The 19,410-nt window shown below is 46.1% G+C and overlaps 1 protein-coding gene across 3 annotated transcripts in view; it reads right to left on the reverse strand.

Moving 5' to 3' along the window:
* LOXHD1 (lipoxygenase homology PLAT domains 1) overlaps positions 1-19,410 on the reverse strand; it is a gene marked incomplete at both ends in the record, with an annotated part of 203,543 nt that overhangs the window by 53,111 nt on the left and 131,022 nt on the right. For all 3 annotated transcript variants that reach the window (XM_081252599.1, XM_081252598.1, XM_081252597.1), the window contains 3 exons: positions 14,016-14,151; positions 14,274-14,483; positions 18,470-18,624. In XM_081252599.1, coding sequence (XP_081108725.1) covers positions 14,016-14,151; positions 14,274-14,483; positions 18,470-18,624 — 501 coding nt within the window. The remainder of the gene's footprint in view (positions 1-14,015; positions 14,152-14,273; positions 14,484-18,469; positions 18,625-19,410) is intronic.

A 19,410-nucleotide genomic window follows, 5' to 3' on the forward strand; every position in this document is an offset into this window, starting at 1 on the left:
TCTTGATTGATCCCTTGATCATTATGTAGTGTCCTTCTTTGTCTCTTATAATAGTCTTTAAAGTCTATTTTGTCTGATATGAGAATTGCTTCTCCAGCTTTCTTTTGATTTCTGTTTGCATAGAATATCTTTTTCCATCCCCTCACTTTCAGCCTGTATGTGTCCCTAGATCTGAAGTGGGTCTCTTGGAGACAGCATATATACAGGTCTTGTTTGGTATCTTGTTTATACAGCCAGTCTATGTCTTTTGGTAGGAGCATTTAGTCCATTTACATTTTTTAACATATTTATTGGAGTATAATTGCTTTACAATGGTGTGTTAGTTTCTTCTGTATAACAAAGTGAATCAGTTATACATATACATATATCCCCATATCTCTTCCCTCTTTTGTCTCCCTCCCTCCCACCCTGCCTATCCCACCCCTCTAGGTGGTCACAAAGCACTGAGCTGATCTCCCTGTGCCATGCAGCTGCTTCCCACTAGCTATCTATTTTACATTTGGTAGTGTATATATGTCCATGTCACTCTCTGACTTTGTCCCAGCTTACCCTTACCCCTCCCCATGTCCTCTAGTCCATTCTCTAGTAGGTCTGCATCTTTATTCCTGTCTTGCCCCTAAGTTCTTCATGACCATTTTTTCTTTCTTTTTTTTTTTTTTTTTAGATTCTATATATATGTGTTAGCATACAGTATTTGTTTTTCTCTTTCTGACTTACTTCACTCTGTATGACAGACTCTAGGTCCATCCACCTCACTACAAATAACTCAATTTTGTTTCTTTTTATGGCTGAGTAATATTCCATTGTATATATGTGCCACATCTTCTTTATCCATTCATCTGTTGATGGACACTTGAGGAGGTGGACTTTGGGAGCAATGATATATATATATATTTCCCTTTTTCTCTTTTTGTGAATGTGTATGTGTGTGCTTCTGTGTGTAATTTTGTTTGTATAGCTTTGCTTTTACCATTTGTCCTAGGGCTCTGTCTGTCCGTTTTTAAAATTTTTTCCTTTATTTTTAGTATAGTTTTTAGTGCTTGTTTCCCTTGGTGGATTTGTTTTTTGGTTTGTTTGCTCTCATCTTTCTTTCTTTTTTATTACTTTAAATTTTTTTAATAATTATTTTTTTAAATTATTTTATTTTATCTTTTTCATTCTTTCATTCTTTTTTGCTCCCTTTTATCCTGAGCTGTGTGGACGACAGGCTCTTGGTGCTCCACACAGGCATGAGGGCTGTGCCTCTGAGGTGGGAGAACCAAGTTCAGGACATTGGTCCACCATAGGCCTCCCAGCTCCACGATCAATAACTACCTTAAATGTAAATGGAGGGCAGGTCCATGTCTGGTGGTGTGTTTTGGGGTGTCTGTGACCTTCTTATGATTTTAGGCAGCCTCTCTGCTAATGGGTGGGGTGTGTTCATGTCTTGTTAGTTGTTTGGTATAGGGTGTCTAGCACTGTAGTTTGCTGGTCGTTGAGTGGAGCTGAGTGTTAGCGTTGAGATGGAGATCTCTGGGAGAGCTTTCACTGTTTGATATTACATGGAGCCGGGAGGTCTCTGGTGGACCAATGTCCTGAACTCAGCTCTCCCACCTCAGAGGTACAGGCCTGACACCCGGCTGGAGCACCAAGACCCTGACAGCCACATGGTTCAGAAGAAAAGGGAGAAAAAAAGGAAAGAAAGAAAAATAAAATAAAGTTATTAAAATAAAAAATTATTAAAAATTATATAATTATAAAGTAATTAAAAAAAGAAAGAAAGAAAGAAGAGAGCAACCAAACCGAAAAACAAATCCACCAATGATAACAAGTGCTAAAAACTATGCTAAAAAAAAAAGACAGACAGAACCTTAGGACAAATCGTAAAAGCAAAGCTATTCAGACAAATTCACACAAAGAAACATACACATACACACTCACAAAAAGAGGAAAAGGAAAAAGATATATATATATATATATATATATGTCTATATATTAAAAAAAGGAAGAGAGCAACCAAATCAATAAACAAATCTTCCAATGATAATAAATTCTAAATACTAAACTAAGATAAACATAAAACCAGAAACAAATTATTTGCAGAAAGGAAACCCCAAGTCTACAGTTGCTCCCAAAGTCCACTGCCTCAATTTTGGGATGATTCGTTGTCTATTCAGTTATTCCAGAGATGCAGGTACATCAAGTTGATTGTGGAGATTTAATCCACTGCTCCTGAGGCTGCTGGGAGAGATTTCCCTTTCTCTTCTTTGTTCACACAGCTCCCAGGGTTCAGCTTTGGATTTGGCCCCTCCTTTTTGTGTAGGTCGCCTGAGGGCGTCTTTTCTTCACTCAGACAGGACAGGGTTAAAGTAGCAGCTGATTAGGGGGTTCTGGCTCACTCGGGCCAGGGGAAGGGAGGGGCACGGAATGCAGAGCGAGCCTGCTGCGGCAGAGGCCAGTGTGACATTGCTGCAGCAGAGGCCAGTGTGACATAGCCTGAGGTGCGCCGTGTGTCCTCCTATGTGTTCTCCCAGGGAAGTTGTCCCTGGATCACGGGACCCTGGCAGTGGTGGGCTGCACGGGCTCCCCGGAGGGGAGGTGTGGAGAGTGACCTGTGCTTGCACACAGGCTTCTTGGTGCCGGCAGCAGCAGGCTTAGCATTTCATGCCCGTCTCTGGGGTCTGCGCTGATAGCCGTGGCTCGCGCCTGTCTCTGGTGCTTCTTTAGGTGGTGCTCTGAATCCCCTCTCCTCATGCACCAGGAAACAATGGTCTCTTTTGTCTCTTCGGCAGCTCCAAACTTTTTCCCGCACTCCCTCCCGGCTAGCTGTGGCACACTAGACCGTTCAGGCTGTGTTCACGCAGCCAACCCCTGTCCTCTCCCTGGGATCTGATCTCTGAAGCCCTACCCTCAGCTCCCAGCCCCCTCCCGCCCCAGTGGGTGAGCATACAAGCCTCTTGGGCTGGTGAGTGCTGGTCGGCACCGATCATCTGTGCTGGAATCTCTCCGCTTTGCCCTCTGCACCCCTGCTGCTGTGCTCTTCTCTGTGGCTCCGAAGCTTCCCCCCCGCCACCCCCTGACTCCACCATTGAAGGGGCTTCCTAGTGTGTGGAAACTTTTCCTCCTTCACAGCTCCCTCCCCGAGGTGCAGGTCCCATCCCTATTCTTTTGTCTCTGTTTTTTCTTTTTTTCTTTTGCCCTACCCAGGTATGTGGGGAGTTTCTTGCCTGTTGGGAGGTCTGAGGTCTTCTGCTAGCATTCAGTAGGTGTTCTGTAGGAATTGTTCCTCATATAGATGTATTTCTGATGTATTTGTGGGGAGGAAGGTGATCTCCACGTCTTACTCCTCCGCCATCTTGAAGTCTCTGCAGTCTTTTCTTTTCCACTTAGAGAAGACCCTTTAACATTTCTTTTAGGGCCGGTTTAGTATTTATGAACTTTTAATTTTTGCTTGTCTGAGAAGTTCTTTATCTCTCCAGCAAGAATGATAATCTTGCTTGGTAGAGTGTCCTATGTTGTAGGTTTTTCCCTTTCAGCATTTCAAAGATATCATGCCACTCCCTTCTGGTCTACAAAGTGTCTGCAGAAAAATCAGCTGATAGCCTTATGGGGGCCCTTTTGTATGTGACTCTTTTTCTCCCCAGTGTCTGGTACTTTTTTTTTTTAATTAAAGTATAGTTGATTTACAATATGTGACTCTGTTTTTCTCTTGCTGCCTTTAGAATTCTCTCTTTGCCTTTAACTTTTGCCATTGTAATTACATGTCTTGCTGTGGGTCTCTTTGGGTTCATGTTGTTTGGGACTTTCAGGGTTTCCTGTATCTGGATATCTGTTTCATTTATCAGGTTCAGTAAGTTTTCAGCCATACTTTCATTAAATACATTTTTGACCTTTTTCTCTCCCTTCTCCTTCTGGGATCCTTATAATGTGAGTGTTAGTGTGCTTGATGTTCTCTCAGAGGTCCCTTAAAGTCTCCTCATTTTTTTAAATTTGATTTTCTTTTTGCTGTTTTCATTGGATGATTTCCATTATTCTACCTTCCAGATCACTTATGCATTCTTCTGTACCACCTAGTCTGCTGTTAATTCCTTCAGGTGTTTTTCATTTCAGTTATTGTATTCTTCAGCTCTAATTGGTTCTTTTTTTATATTTTCTAGTTCCTTGTTAAAATTCTCACTGTGTTCTCCATTTTTTTCCCCTTAGGTCAGTTAGCGTTCTTATTACCAATGCTTTGAACTCTTCATCTGGTAAATTATTTACCTCTGTTTTATTAGTTGTTTTTTCAGAGTTTCTTTCTTGTTCTTTCATTTGAAACACATTCCTCTGTCTTCACATTTTGCTTAACTTTCTCTGTCTCTATGAAATTGGGTAAAACAGTTACCTATCCCAGTCTTGAAGGGGTGTCCTTGTGTGGGAGCAATCCTATGCAGTCTGTGTGTGCCCGATGGCTTTGGTGAGAGAGCTGGATCTGAAGTCAACACAAGTCTTGTCTTCCCCTGGGGTGTGCTGGAAGCTATCACCTTGGTGGGAAGTGGGGCTGGAGATGGAGAGCCTAGAGCCAGAGCCGGTTATGAGCCAGGGCTTCTGCTATGCTCAGTGGCCAACACCACCCTCTTGGGGTTGGGGTCAGGTCCCAGGGTGCTGAGGCAGAAGTCTTGAGGGTCAGGTCCAAACTGGTTCCATTCCTTCTAAGTGGGTTCTCCCCACTCCCAGCATTAGCACCTTTGTCCAAGAGGGGAGTAGTGTTGGAGCAAGATAGGTCAGAGTGGGCACCCAGTGTGGGCCAGGGCATGCACTGGCTGGTCCTGGTACATCGGTCAGAGCTCCAGCGTGCTCTTGATCCACCATCTCTGTGAGTGCCAGTAATGGTCACACTCACCCTATTCAGATGAAGTGCCAGGTCCAAGCTGGCTCTGTCCCCCACAAAATTGCACACTCTCCTCGGCAATGACAGCCTTCACCCTAGTGGAGCTGCACTGGAGCTAGAGGGGTGGAGTGGGTGCTCGGTGTGGGAGACAGGCTGGAGTCCTGGGATGTGTCAATCTGCTTCCTCTGCCTTGTTCCTGGGAGTAAGCAAGCCTATGTGCAGAGTCTAGGTTTCTTACAGCCTCCTGTTAGTCCCACTGGTTTTCAAGCCAGTTAAGGGAAATTGTCTCCTTGGCATCAGACCCCAGGGCAGGGGTGTCCAGTATGTGACTTGAACTGCTCACTCCCCAAGGAGGATCTCCGAGCCTGTGTGATCAGCCCCTCCTCTTCTGTGTCCCCTCCTAGGGCACAGGTCCTGACCTGATCGATTCCCTTCCCTTCCTGACTTCCACGTGGATCTTTCTTTACAGCCTTGGTTGATAAGTGTCTTTCTGCCAGCCTCCAGTTTATTTTCAGTGAGAACTGCTCCACGTGTAGATGTCTTTTTTGTTTGTTTGTTTGTTTGTTTTGCGTTACGCGGGACTCTCACTGCCGTGGCCTCTCCCGTTGCGGAGCACAGGCTCTGGACGCGCAGGCTCAGCGGCCATGGCTCACGGGCCCAGCCACTCTGCGGCATGTGGGATCTTCCCGGACCGGGGCACGAACCCGTGTCCCCTGCATCGGCAGGCGGACTTTCAACCACTGCGCCACCAGGAAAGCTCCTGTAGATGTATTTTTGATGTGTTCATGGTGGGAGTTGAGCTTGGTCTCCTCCTACTCCACCATCTTGATCACCTCCTTCCAAAATCATTAATTTCTTTTATTCCCTGGAATAAAGCTGAATTTTGATCCATAGTCAAAGATTTTCCCAAAGTAACCAATGATCCTTACAGATTTGAGAAGGAATTTAATATAGTAATTCAAACTCATCAACCTGGTTTCTCTGACATATCAGCTAGTGGTGATATTCAGTTCAGTGAATATGCTTGGTGGTGAAGGCCAGGCCCAGCACTGAATGAAAACTGTTAATTGGGGCTTTCCTGGTGGCACAGTGGTTAAGAATCATCTGCCAATGCAGGGGACACGGGTTCCATCCCTGGTCCAGGAAGATCCTGCATGTCACGGAGCAACTTAAGTCTGTGTGCCACGACTACTGAGCCTGCGCTCTAGAGCCCACGAGCCACAACTACTGAAGCCCTCACGCCTAGAGCCTGTGCTCCACTGTAATGAGAAGCCCACGCACTGCACCGAAGAGTAGCCCCCGCTCGTTGCAACTAGAGAAAGCCCGCGCACAGCAACAAAGACCCAACGCAGCCATAAATAAATAAATAAATAAATTTATTAAAAAAGAAAACTGTTAATTGGGAAAATCCTGAAAGGTATCTAGACTCACAACTGGGAAGCCATCCTGCTATCTCACTATAGAAATACCTTGAGGACATTGCAGGTTCAGCTTCAGACCACTGCCATAAGGCAAATACTGCAATAAAGTGAGTCACATAAACTTTTTGGTTTCCCAGTGGATATAAAAGTTATGCTTATGCTAGACTGTAATCCATTAAGTGTGCAATAGCATTATATCTAAAAAAATACATACCTTAATTTAAAAATACTTTATCGCCAAAAAATGCTAACCACCATCTGAGCCTTCAGTGAGTCATAACCTTTTTGCTGGTGGAGGATCTTGCTTCGGTGTTGGTGGCTGCTGACTGGTCAGGGTGGTGGTGCTGACGCCTGGGGCAGCTGGGGCAATTTCTTAAAATAAGATCATAGTGAAGTTGGCCACATCAATTGACTCTTCCTTCCATGAACAATTTCTCTGTAGTGTGCAGTGCTCTCTGATAGCATTTTACCCACAGTAGAACTTCTTTCAAAATTGGAGTCAGTTTTCCCAAACCCTGTTACTGCTTTATCAGCTAAGTTTAAGTAATATTCTAAATCTTATATTGTCATTTCAACAATCTTCACAGTATCTTCACCAGGAGTAGATTCCTTTTCAAGAAGCCACTTTCGTTGCTCATCCATAAGAAGCAGCTTCACATCTGCTAAAGTTTTATCATGAGATTGCAGCCATTCAGACACATTTTCAGGTTTCACCTCTAATTCTAGCTCTCTTGCTATTTCCACCACACCTGCAGTTACTTCCTCCACTGAAGTCTTGAACCCCTCGGAGTCATCCATGAGGGCTGGAGTCAACTTCCTTCAAACTCCTGCTAATGCTGATATTTTGACCTCTTCTCATGAATCACAGATATTTTCAGTGGCATCCAGAATGGTGAATTCTTTCCAGAGGCTTTCAATTCACTTTGCCCAGATCTAATAAAGGAATCACTATCTATGCCAGCTATAGCCTTATAAAATGTATTTATTAAAGAATAAGACTTGAAAGTCAAAATGACTCCTTGCTCCATGGGCTGCAGAATGGATGTTGTGTTAGCAGGCATGAAAACAACATTAATCTCACTGTACATCCCCATCAGAGCTCTTGGTGACCAGGTGCATTGTCAATGAGTAGTAATATTTTGAAAAGAATCTTTTTTTTTTTCCTGAGCAGTATGTCTCAACAGTGGGCTTAAAATATTCAGTAAATTATGCTGTAAAGCGATGTGCTGTCATCCAGGCTTTGTTGTTCCATTTATAGAGCACAGACAAAGTAGATTGAACATAATGCTTAAGGGCCCTAGGATTTTTAGAATGGGGAATGAGAATTGGCTTCAAATTAAAATCACTGGCTGCATTAGCCCCTAACAAGAGAGTCAGCTGTTCTTTAAAGCTTTGAAGCCAGGTATTGACTTCTCTCTAGCTATAAAAGTCCTAGATGGCATCTTCTTCCAATATAAGGCTGTTTTGCCTGCATTGAAAATCTGTTGTTTAGTGTAGCTGCCTTCATTACCTTAGCTAGATCTTCTGGATAACTTGCTGCAGCTTCCACATCAGCACTTGCTGCTTCACCTTGCATTCTGATGTTATAGAGACAGCTTCTTTCCTTAAACCTCATGAACCAACCTCTGCTAATTTCAAACTTTTCTTCTGCAGCTTCCTTACCTCTCTCAGCCTTCATAGAATTGAAGAGTTAAAGGCTTGCTCTGGATTAGGCTTTGTCTTAAGGGAATGTTGTGGCTGGTTTGATCTTCTATCCAGACCATGAAAACTTTCTCCATATTTGCAATAAGGCTGTTTCACTTTCTCATCATTCGTGTGTTCACTGGAGTAGCACGTTTATAATAATTTCCTTCAAGAACTTTTTCTTTGCATTCACAACTCTTTGGTGCAAGAAGCCTAGCTTTCAGACTGTCCTGGCTTGCAATATACCTTCCTAACTAAGCCTAGTCATTTTAAGCTTTTGACTTAAAGTGAGAGATTTGCAACTTCTTTTCATTTGACCACTCAAGCGGCCATTGTAGGCATTAACTGGTCTAGTTTCAATATTGTTGTGTCTCTGGGAGTAGGGAGGCCACAGGAGAGGGAGACAGGGAATGGCTGGTTGGTAGAGCAGTCAGAACATGCACCACATTTATTGATTAAGTTCACTATCTTATATTGGTTCACCTATCTTATATAGGCTTGTAGCACACCAAAACAATTACAATAGTACCATCAAAGATCACTCACCACAGGTCACCAGAACAAATATAATAATAATGAAAAAGTTTGACATATTGCAATAATTACCAAAATGTGACACAAAGACAAGGAAATGAGCAAATACTGTTGGAAAAATGGCGCTGATAGACTTGCTCTACACTGGGATGCCACGAACCTTCAATTTGTAAAAAACGCAATATCTGTGAAGCACAATAAAGCAAAGTGCAATAAAACGAGGTATATGATCAGGCTCAGGCAATCACTAGGTGACTTCATCGGGTGATTCCTAAGGCTTTTCCAAAGCCTGTTGATTGCAACAAAATTCAGGTTTGCACACAAAAGTCTGATAAACCTGTTCATAACTATAATAATTGACTTCAGATTATTGATTCCACCTGAGTAGCTTTTAACTCTGTGTTTATTAATAGCTAAACAGGAAACTTTCCCTTCAGCAAAAAACAACCAGGATGGAATGGTAAACTGTGTCCACGCCAGGTTAGTTAACTTGGCACACCAGCTCTCTCGCACTCTAGATGAGCCACCTAAAAGGAGGACCACCAAAATTCTTATTCTTCACCTCCAACAATTGAAGGCCCCTAAACAAAACCTAAACCCTTTAGTTTCTGCTATTATCGCAAACATACAGGACATTGGAAAAGAGATTGCTACAGATTCAAGTGCTTCAGGCACCTTCAGCCCTCCAACGTCCTCCCAGTTCTCAGTGACAGGGCTCACAGAAAATACAGGAGCCCTTCCCAATCCTCCCTCTTAAACAGCTTGGAGAAACATTTCTCCAGGTTGGGAATGAATCTCTCCCAGTCCTAACTGTCACGGAGCCACACTCCCAATGCTCAACCCCCCTACTCAAGCAGCCCCTGCCCCAGAGTACTAAAACACTTCAACTAGTGGGGATCTCTAATGAACCTCAAGAGGTTCCTGTCTCTGAACCTATTCCCTTTTGTTTAGGCCCTTTGAGAAATACACACCCTTTTCTCCTTTGTTCCTCCACTCCCATTTATTAGGCCAAGACTTCTTAGAGAAGTATCATGTTGGAATTTCTCCCCCAAAGGGGAAATAATTCTAGAACTTGACAGTAGTCATCAAAGCAGCCAACCAGATGAGTTAAATGACCCTTTGACATTTTTTATTTGTTTCATCTCTGACAGTACTAGAGATGATTCTGGAAACACTGATGATTTGTCCCTATTGAATCAGCTACCAGCTTCCTTAAGGGTAAAACCTCCAACCAATACTGGCAAAAATTCCCACCAAGATTCAAATAGATTCCCAGAAATCTCTTCTCAGAATTCATCAACATCGTATAAGTGAAGACGCCCTTCAAGGCATAAAGTCAATAATAGAAGATTGCAAGGCTCAAGGCTTCATTATTTCTTGTACTAGCCCCTGTAACTCTCCCATTTGCTGGTGAGAAAACCTAAGGGTCAAGGGTAGAGGTTCGTCTTGGACCTCGAGCAATAGAAAAAATAGTTATCCCTCAACACCCTATTGTTCCTAAACCTCAAATGTTACTAATATTCATTCCCACTGAAGCAAATTCTTGACTGTAAATGATTTATGCAGTACATCAATTAGTATTCCAGTTGATGAAGCTAGCCAATACCTTTTTGCATTCACTTGGGAAGAAAAACAATTCCCCTGGACAGCAATGCTTCAGTGTTTTTCTAGGAGTCCTTATTTCTCACAAATCCTAAAGCCTGAGCTGGATGATATAAATTTCCCTAGGGATCTACTTTGTTGCAATACGTGGGTGATTTGTTTCCTTTCTCTCCTCAAGCTTCCTCATAGGAAGACAGTGTCTACTTGCTAAAGCTTTTAATCTTGAAGGGATATAAGATTGCCAAAGAAAAGTTGCAGTTTGTCCAAACCTAGTTTCAATATTTAGAGCATTTTATATCAGAACAAGAGCTATACCTAGTTCCAGATAGACTTCATGGTGTCCCAAGTTTCCCCAAACCCCAGACTAAGCACTGACTGCTCGGTTTTCTTGGGCTACTTTGTTATTGTGAAAATTGGATTCCAAATTTCTCTCTTATGGCCAAACCTCTGTATGTTTTACTAAACAATAACAACCCTGAACTAATATTATATGGGAAGAACCAGTTACATAGCTTTTAAGGCCTTAAAGGAGGGTTTGATGAACCCACCTGCCCTTGGGCATCCCATATGGATATCAGATTTCCTTTTCCCTTTTTGTATATGAAAAGGAAGAGGCTATCCCTGGGGTATTTACCCCAAAACACAGGGTCCACCATTGGCCCATAGGGCATTGTAGCCAGCAACTGGAGCCTGTGCCACTGGGATACCACCTCGCCTTAGAGCCATTACAGCCACTGCCCTTTTGGTTAAGGGCTACTGAGAAAATCATCGTGGGATCTTCTTTAACCATTTTTTACCTCATGAAGTAGAAGCCCTCCTGAATTCTCATCATACTCAACATTTCTAAGTCAGCCACCTCACTTCCTATGAAGTCCTTTTGTTAACTGCTCCTCACATAACTTTTTTTTTTTTTTTTTTTTTTTGGCTGCTTTGGGTCTTCGTTGCTGCACGCGGGCTTTCTCTAGTTGCGGCGAGCAGGGGCTACTCTTCGTTGTGGTGCACGGGCTTCTCACTGTGGTGACTTCTCTTGTTGCAGAGCATGGGCTCTAGGCACGCAGGCTTCAGTAGTTGTGGCACGTGGGCTCAGTAGTTGTGGCTCGTGGGCTCTAGAGTGCAGGCTCAGTAGTTGTGGTGCACGGGCTTAGTTGCTCCGTGGCATGTGGGATCTTCCCAGACCAGGGCTCAAACCCGTGTCTCCTGCATTGGCAGGCAGATTCTTAACCACTGTGCCACCAGGGAAGTCCCCACGTAACTCTTTTACGTTGTAATAACCTTAACCTGGCTACTCTTCTCCTCTCTCTCTGTGATGAAGTCCCTCACCACTGCTTAATGCTGATGGGTCACCTCCTGACTCCTCTTGATGATCTTCAGGAAATTCTTTTGGGTACCGTTGACTTCTCATGGTTCATTGATAGTTCTTATTCAGAAGGTGACAAGGACAAATATTGTGCTGGGTATGCTATTGCAACTCCTTTTGAGGTTGTTACCTATGGCTACTTCAGCCCTGTGGTTCATATGGTTACTCAAAAGTGATCTCAGTAGGTTACAATCTTACACGAGCTCGTAATTTAGCCAAGGACAAAACTGTCAATATTCATACTGATAGTAGATATGCTTTTAGAATAGCTTGTGATTTTGGAATGTTGTGGGGAGAGCATGGCTTCTTTACTTCCAGTGGAAATAAAACTTAAAATGACCCCTATGTTCAGGAAGTATTGGAGGCACCGTTTTAGCTGTTGATACGGTTCTGAGGCATTCTAAACTTGACTCTTTGGAAGCTGAGGGAAATCACCTTGCTGACATTTCTGCAAAGAATGCTGACCTTAGGGGTACTGAAAGCAGTCAAACCTCTGTCATGGTCCAAAGGGATATTTCCCCCCCAATGATAACACAGCGAAACTGGCTAGAGAAGCCCAACAATTGGCCTCAGAAGAAAGAAAAACAAGATTGAAAATTCAACAGTTGTTGGTTTGATAAAAAGAGAAAGCTCTGATTGGGGCCAAATAACAGCCCAGTCCTACTAGAGATCTAAAATTCCCACTAATCACCATTGTACATGCATTAAGCCATTGGTCGACTGGCAGAAAGACAGCACCCGTCAATCAGTATTAGTGAGGAAACATGAACAAGGCCACAAAAAGTGACCTCACCATTCCACTTATCTGAAATACAACTCAGGGAAGCCTGTTTGTACTGCCCCTGGACATTTTAAACTTCCTAATGGACCATTTGAGGTCTGGTAAATGGATTGCATACAACTTCCTCTGTCTCATGGAGATAAATACCTTTCAGTCATGGTCTGTCTGTTTCACACTGGACTGAAGCCTTCCTTTGCAGACAGGCTACTGCCTCTTCTGTGGCTAAAGTCCTTTTGGAAAAGATTATCCCTACCTGAGGAACTCCTCTCGAACTTCATAGTGATTGAGGAATTCATTTTGCTAGTCAGGTACTTTGACAAGTCTGCACTGTTTGGCTGGTTTTACTTCACTGTGCTTATCACCCTCAATGCTCTGGTTTAGTCACGTGCACTAATGGCCTTATTAAGACTCAATGGCAACATGTGTAGAAACCCTCCACATACCTTGTCCAGAAGCTTGGCCATTGATCCTTCTAAATCTTAGATCCACTCCTTTTGGAACTCACAAACACTCGCCCTTTGAGATAGTCACAGGACACCCAAAGCTCTTGGCTTCTGCTTTTTCTGATCCACAGCCAATAAAAGGAGAGATCCTCTCATACCGCTTTTGTTAACAATAATCATGTTTTTTTGTAGAGCAATCTTTTCACAGCGTGCTCTCTGGGGACAAAGACCTTAAGCATCACACCTTACAACCTGGATATTTTGTCTATTGGAAAAGATATCTCCGGAAAGACTATCTTCAATCTTGCGGGAGAGGCCCCTATCAAGTACTGCTAACCAACACTTGTGCTGCCAAACTCCAGGGAACAGACTCTTGGATTCATGTGACAAAGAAGGCAACCAAATCCTGATTGGACTTACACATCATCTGTGACATGAAAGTAAATATTTCCTGGAATTGAAGCAGACAATATTTGATGAGACAACTTTCCCAAGATATCCAGATCAGGTCTGTCAGAAGTTTCTCTCCAAACCTTCGATGATGACATAACACTTCAGATGATCTCCAGAGTCTATTATCTTTGTAACATAGACTTTGGATTTAAAAAAAATGCTTCAGAGGTCTCTCTCCTACCCCTCCTTGTTACTCAAACATGATCTCATTAGGAGTCCAGTCTGTGCACTTTCTCTCCAACATGGGACACTATACCCAGGGAAGGCCCTTCCTGACATTAAGGGACAAAAAGCTGCTGAAACCAGAAGACCTGACTCTTGATCAGCGATACTTTCATAGAAAGGTCTTGATCAAGAGGAGAAAATGTAAAAAATTAATAAATAGAAACCTCAATTAAATAGAGTCAGGAGACCAGAAGGGGGAGCTCTCAGGCCTTGTGACAACAGACAGAGCTCAACAGGAAGAAGAAAGACTGCTCTTCTCTCCTGGCAACAACTCAGCCAGTGAAAAGCCACGGACTCTTTGTTTACTACAGCCCTCCCAACTTCATTTTCTCCTCTATAAAAGAGTTCTCCTTCCCTTGCTCTATGGGGAATTGCATGTAGCTTGCCCTGGTTGCAGACTCCAAGCTGCAATTCTCTGCTGATCCTGAATAAACCCATTTTCACTGGAGAAATGACTGGCGATCTATTTGTTTTAGGTCAACAAACATCTCTCAGTTCACAGGGCTATTGTGGGGATGGAAATAGACAACATGTGAGGAAACTGTGTGTAAATTACAAAGTGTTAAATGTAGGTCAAATGATGATGGGGTCAACACATGGCCTGTCCAAGAACAGTTGGAACATATCCATGTGCCTGCTCCTCCTCTGATGAGCTCTCTGCTTGACTTACCTGGGCCCTCCTGAACGTAGTCCGCCATGGGCCCTGTCACGGTGGCGATGTCGATGTCTGCCATCTTGGAGCTCAGGGTGATCTCCCAGAAGTCAGCGGGGCTGCTGCAGTTGCTGCTCCGGTCCCCAGTGTACTCCTGTCCGGAGGAGCACAACCCAGGCCCATTACACCTCTGGCACCCTGGGTTCCACTGAGCCACCCCAGGTATGAGGATAACAGGCCATGGCTGAACCAAGCCCCCGGCTGCCTTTCACGCACCTTCTCATAAAAGAGCCTCTCGAGCCGCCCATCCTCCTTCTTCAGGGACAGCCAGCGCCCGCACAGGAACAGGAACTCGTCCTCGTTGGTGTCATTCCAGATCTCCACCTTCTCCACGTACCAGTCTGCACACAATTTGGTGTTGTCATGACGGAGCTTGATCTTGTAGATGACACCCAGGTCAGCAGCCTCGATGATGAAGGTGTCGGCCTGGGGAGTCCAGATGTGTGGACTTGGGTGGTGGGGCACTCCCCACCTCCACCCACTCCAACCCCATCCAGCCAGTACCTTCCATCCCCCTCAGTTGTTGGGCTGAACAGACCCTTTCTAGCCAGCAGCCCTCCAGGCCCAAATCCCTAACGCAGAGAGTTTGGTATTCCAAGGCCTCGCTTCCACAATGGCCCCGTTTTGCAGTCCACCTCCTCTTGGGATAAGCCCTGTGGGTGTTTGGAATATGGACCCTGACGAGCTGTGTGAGTGGGGTGCTCAGCCTGGTACCTGGACATCCTTAGTTATGCTGAGTATTGGCTTGAGGTCAGGTGGGAGGCTGGATGGTAAGAGCTACGGAAGAGGTGAAATCTTTCTGAATAATGAGAGGGGGGCTTGAAATTCCCAGGGGAGGCTGGCAGCTGGAGGAGCCAGGTCAGGCTGCAGGAGTGCAGGCAGAGAGGGGAGAGGCTGTGGCGGAGGCCAGGCCAGGCTGGGGAGAGCACAGGGCATATCACCTGGACTGTGGGTTCATGAGGGATTTTGTCAGAGGTGTGACATTGGCCCTTCTCTGTGTCCCTGATTATATCTTTAGTGATGTGACATTGCACTCTTGGGGGCTTGCATTCTTTTAGGATTGCTCAGTGAGATGTGGAGTTCTAGGCTTTGGGTGAAGTGGGGTCAAAACACAGCTGGCAGAATCCTGGGGAGGGGAAAGAGGGAGAGGTGACCCTGAATGACACCCACTTCCCTTCTGAAAGATATGCTAAGTCACTGTGCTGAGTGCTGGGAACCCAGGGATGATAGGACACCCTGTGCTCCTCCTCAGGACAGCCCAGGTGGTGGGAACAACCACCTGCGTGAGGACTAGGGGCAGGGTTGGCAAGACTTGCCAGGTGGAGGCATTAAGCTGAAGTTGGGGGGCTGGGCCTTCTAAGCAGCCAGGGCAGGGCAGGCTGCGGGCTGAGGAAAGTGCAGGTGAATGGTGTGATGCTGATGGCTGGTATAGGCCTGTGCAGGCCTTGGGGCACCGGCAAGTGGCTGAGTCCATTAGAGCAAAAATGGGTACACCTTACGACACAGCAATTCCACTCTGCATCTGTCCTGGGGGGACACCTTCATATGTGCACAAGGATGCTTAATTTTTTACAGTGGAAAACTGGGACCCACCTCGGTGTCCACAGTGCTTACGGAATGGTAAATAACCATGGCAATGTCGTGTGTGGAATGTTATGTGTGCAGTGGTTACAAAGAACAAGACAACAACATCTGTGTTGACTCTCCTGATGGATAGATTTCAACGATACCCCATTGCCTGCAAGAAGCACGCATATAGGATGACGCCTTTTATGTAAAAAGTTAAAACCACAGAGCAGCACTATGTATTTCCTATGTGCGTATGTGCACAGATGCAGAGAAAAGGCTTGGAAAAACTTGGAGACAGGAGAGTGTGTGGAGCATTCTGGAAACTGGGGCCCAGGGGGACATTCTATGCAGGCTGGCTGAGCAGACAGTGAAGGTTTGTGAATCCCATGAAAAGCTCAGACCAGATCTGGGATCGGTGGGGAGCTTGACAGGTTGAAGTGAGGGAGTGACTCGGCCACCTTTGGAAGAGTTAATTGGGGAAAGCTGGAGGATGGATTGGATTTCAGGGGCCTGGAGCAGGGAGACAAGACTGGTTCACTAAGCAAGGTGCAGTAAGGAAGGGCTGAGTGGTGACAAAGTTGACCGGGCTGATCTGAGAGTTATTTAGAAGAGATCCTCTCCACGACTCTCCAAGATTGATTGGATATGGGTGGGAAGGGAGTGCTGATAGGTAGAGGGGTGTCCACGTGACTCCTAGATTCTGGAGCAAATAAGTAGAGAAGTGGAAGCTTTTAGATGCTCAGCAGTGAACTTAAAGTCCGAACTCATCAGTGACTGAGGCAGAAGTAGCTGCAGCTCCCCTAGTGGGACATCAACACAGGAGGGAAGGAAGAGAAAGGGATGAGGCAGAGACTTTTCTTGTGAAGTCATAATTGCTAAGAGAGAAAAAAATCTGAATCTAAATACAGAGGAGAATGGATTGCATCACCTTCATTTATACCTTCATTCACTTATTCACTCAAAAAATATTTATGCGCCTACTCTGCTAGGCCCTGTGGATTTAGCCACGAACGAGCGACCTATCATCCGTATGGCACACGCTGCTGTCTGATGGTGCATTTTCCAGGCACTGTGATGAGCTACAGGAAAGGTGGGCTCTCCCCAGCCTCAACAACAGCCAGCACTAACAAGGAGCTAACTTCATGCCAGGCATGGTTCTAGGCACTTCACATGTTTTAATTCAGTGAACTTATTTTATGGTGGAGGAAACTGAGGCACAGAGATGCTAGGGAACTTGCCCAGGATCACACAGCTAGTCAGTGTCAGAGACAGGACCTGAACGCATGTGATCTGGCCCCAGCCGCAGGTCTGGGCATGCCTGCGCCGCATGGCATGGCCACGTGCCAGAGCAGCATACGTGAGTCAGCCTGATAATAACGTCTCTACTTCAGAGTCAGGCACACCACATGAGTCACTTGACCTCTTTGTCATTCTATTTTTCCAAAATGAATAGACCTCCTAATAGCTACCTTGTAAGTGTGGCAAACAACTGTATTGTGTGTGTGTGTGTGTGTGTGTGATAAATTTTTTCTCCCTGATACAAAGTGCTCTTCTATCTCTTGTCCAGTTTTTCAGTTCAGGGGTCTAAGTAGCTATTCCCATTCCAGAAGCAGTAAACCAAAGCTAAAGGTAATGGGTTCATATTCGGATGATAGAGCAAAGGCAGCCCTGGGGCCTGACTCCTCCCAGACCTCGAGGTCAGGCTGGGGCTCCTTCCAGGGGGCCTGGCTCCTGGAGTTACCCACCACCTGCAGACCTGCTTAGTGACACCTGCTTTCCTTGGCCCAGAGCTACTTTCCTCCTCACCAAGTAGCAAATGTTTCAGCACTAAAGGTCATGCCTGGCTGGGGGTCGGGCTTAAGGAGACCCCTGATAAACACCCACTGGTTGATGGGGGAATCTCCCCAGGCACTCGGCCACAGGGAGGGCCGCAGACTCAGTTAGGAGCCAATCACCTTGCTCTCATCCCCACAGCTGTAGCCTGTTCTGGGAGGATTCGGCAGATTTCGGTGAACGGAGCGGGAGGAGAGGCCGAGGGGCAGTGAAGGGGGAAGGCGGCAGGGGCACCTTCCAGAGAGGGAAGCTCTGGCGGGGAGAGGGAGGTCAAGCTGGCGGGAAGGCAAGTTTGGTCGGATATCTTCTTTTTTGTAAAACCACTGTTAGGTCAGAGCTGGCAGGGCCTCGGACATCATCCAGTGGTGTGGTTTTCAAGGCTTTTCTGTAGCCACAGAGCCCCTTGCTTAAGAGAGGGCTTGCTTGGCACTCCAATAGCTAGGCCAGGTCAGAGTGGACCCGTGCGGGAGGAGTGGCTGCCTGTCTGCTGCCCCCACCCTTCTGTGGCTCCCGTGGGCCTCGGTGCTGCCCGGGCCTCTGCACAACACAGTTCAGCTGATTCACATCAGCCTCCTTATTTCACAGATGAGGAAACTGAGGCCAGAGATGCTCAGCCATGTAAGGTGTGGACGTCAGAACGAGGCCTCCAGACCCCTAGTTCAGGCTGCCGTCCGGGCCACGCCACCGCTCTGCAGGCGCTCACCACTGCACGCTCATGACCCACTGCAGTGAGCTGGATTCTTTGAAGGCAACCCAGTTCCTTACAGCCAGCAACCTGGGGCTCAAATGGCCTCTTGCTTGCTCAAGTCCCACCCCTACTCCACATGCAGGACCCTGCGTGGGCTGAGAGAAGGGGAACAGACTCCGTGGGGGGCAAATGCCCACATAAGGGTGCATGACATCCTGCAAAGCTCCAAGACAAGAAGAGCTGGCCCCTTTCATCCCCACCCCCCATAATGATAACGCAACAGGGAGGAGAGGGGCGGGGTAACTCAGCGGGCTCCGCCTACCGTTCCTCTCTCGAATTTGTTGGTGCGGTTCTCTGACTTGCCGAGGTACCGCTCTCCCGTGTCCCCGAGGTCGCCATAGATGGTGATGTAGACCTTGGCGTCCGTCCCTGCCCCGGGAACGTTTCCTGTGAAGATCTGCACCGAGTACAGCACAACTGGGTGGGCAGCCGGACAAAGGGAAGAAAGGGATGGCGTTTAGGTTTGGGGGAACTGGATTTGTAGGCGGTATTCAGCTTGTGGCCCAGGACTCCAGGAGAACTCAGTGTCCTCCTTTTGTCTGTTCCCTTACGCACATTCTGCTACAGGTCGGAGTGGATTCACCAGTGGGAAGTTTACCTCTAAGAGACCCAAGGGATGGAGACTTTTCCAGCCCCCTCAAACCATCCACCCCTCCAGCTGCTTACAGCTTCTGGGGGAAAGACTCAGGAAACTGCCTGACACACATGCACACCGTGGTCACTAAATCTATCTACCGTGACACACTGACAGTAAGGTGCTTTCCCATGTGAGGCTGACCGGTATTAATGCCAGATCCTTCTAAACGGTTTATGGAAAAAAATAAAATATTTTTGAAAGAATAGCTTCCCCTCAGTGTCTTTCATATTTTCATTTACTCTTCAACCAGCCTGCCCCCAGCACTCCAGGGAAACCCCCCTCACCAAAGCCACAGTCACTGCCACCCACTCCTTTATCTCCTATGGCCTTTGGAAAGGGCTCAATAAATACTGGTGTGACAGTTATTAAAAGTTATTCAGGGGCTTCCCTGGTGGCACAGTGGTTGGGAGTCTGCCTGCTGACGCAGGGGACACGGGTTCGTGCCCTGGTCTGGGAAGATCCCACATGCCATGGAGCAACTAAGCCTGTGCACCACAACTACTGAGCCTGCGCTCTAGAGCCTGCGAGCCACAACCACTGAAGCCCGAGCGCCTAGAGCCCGTGCT

This window comes from Mesoplodon bidens, assembly GCF_964165515.1.
Source record: "Mesoplodon bidens genome assembly, chromosome: 13".
Classification (NCBI taxonomy): Eukaryota; Metazoa; Chordata; class Mammalia; order Artiodactyla; family Ziphiidae; genus Mesoplodon; species Mesoplodon bidens.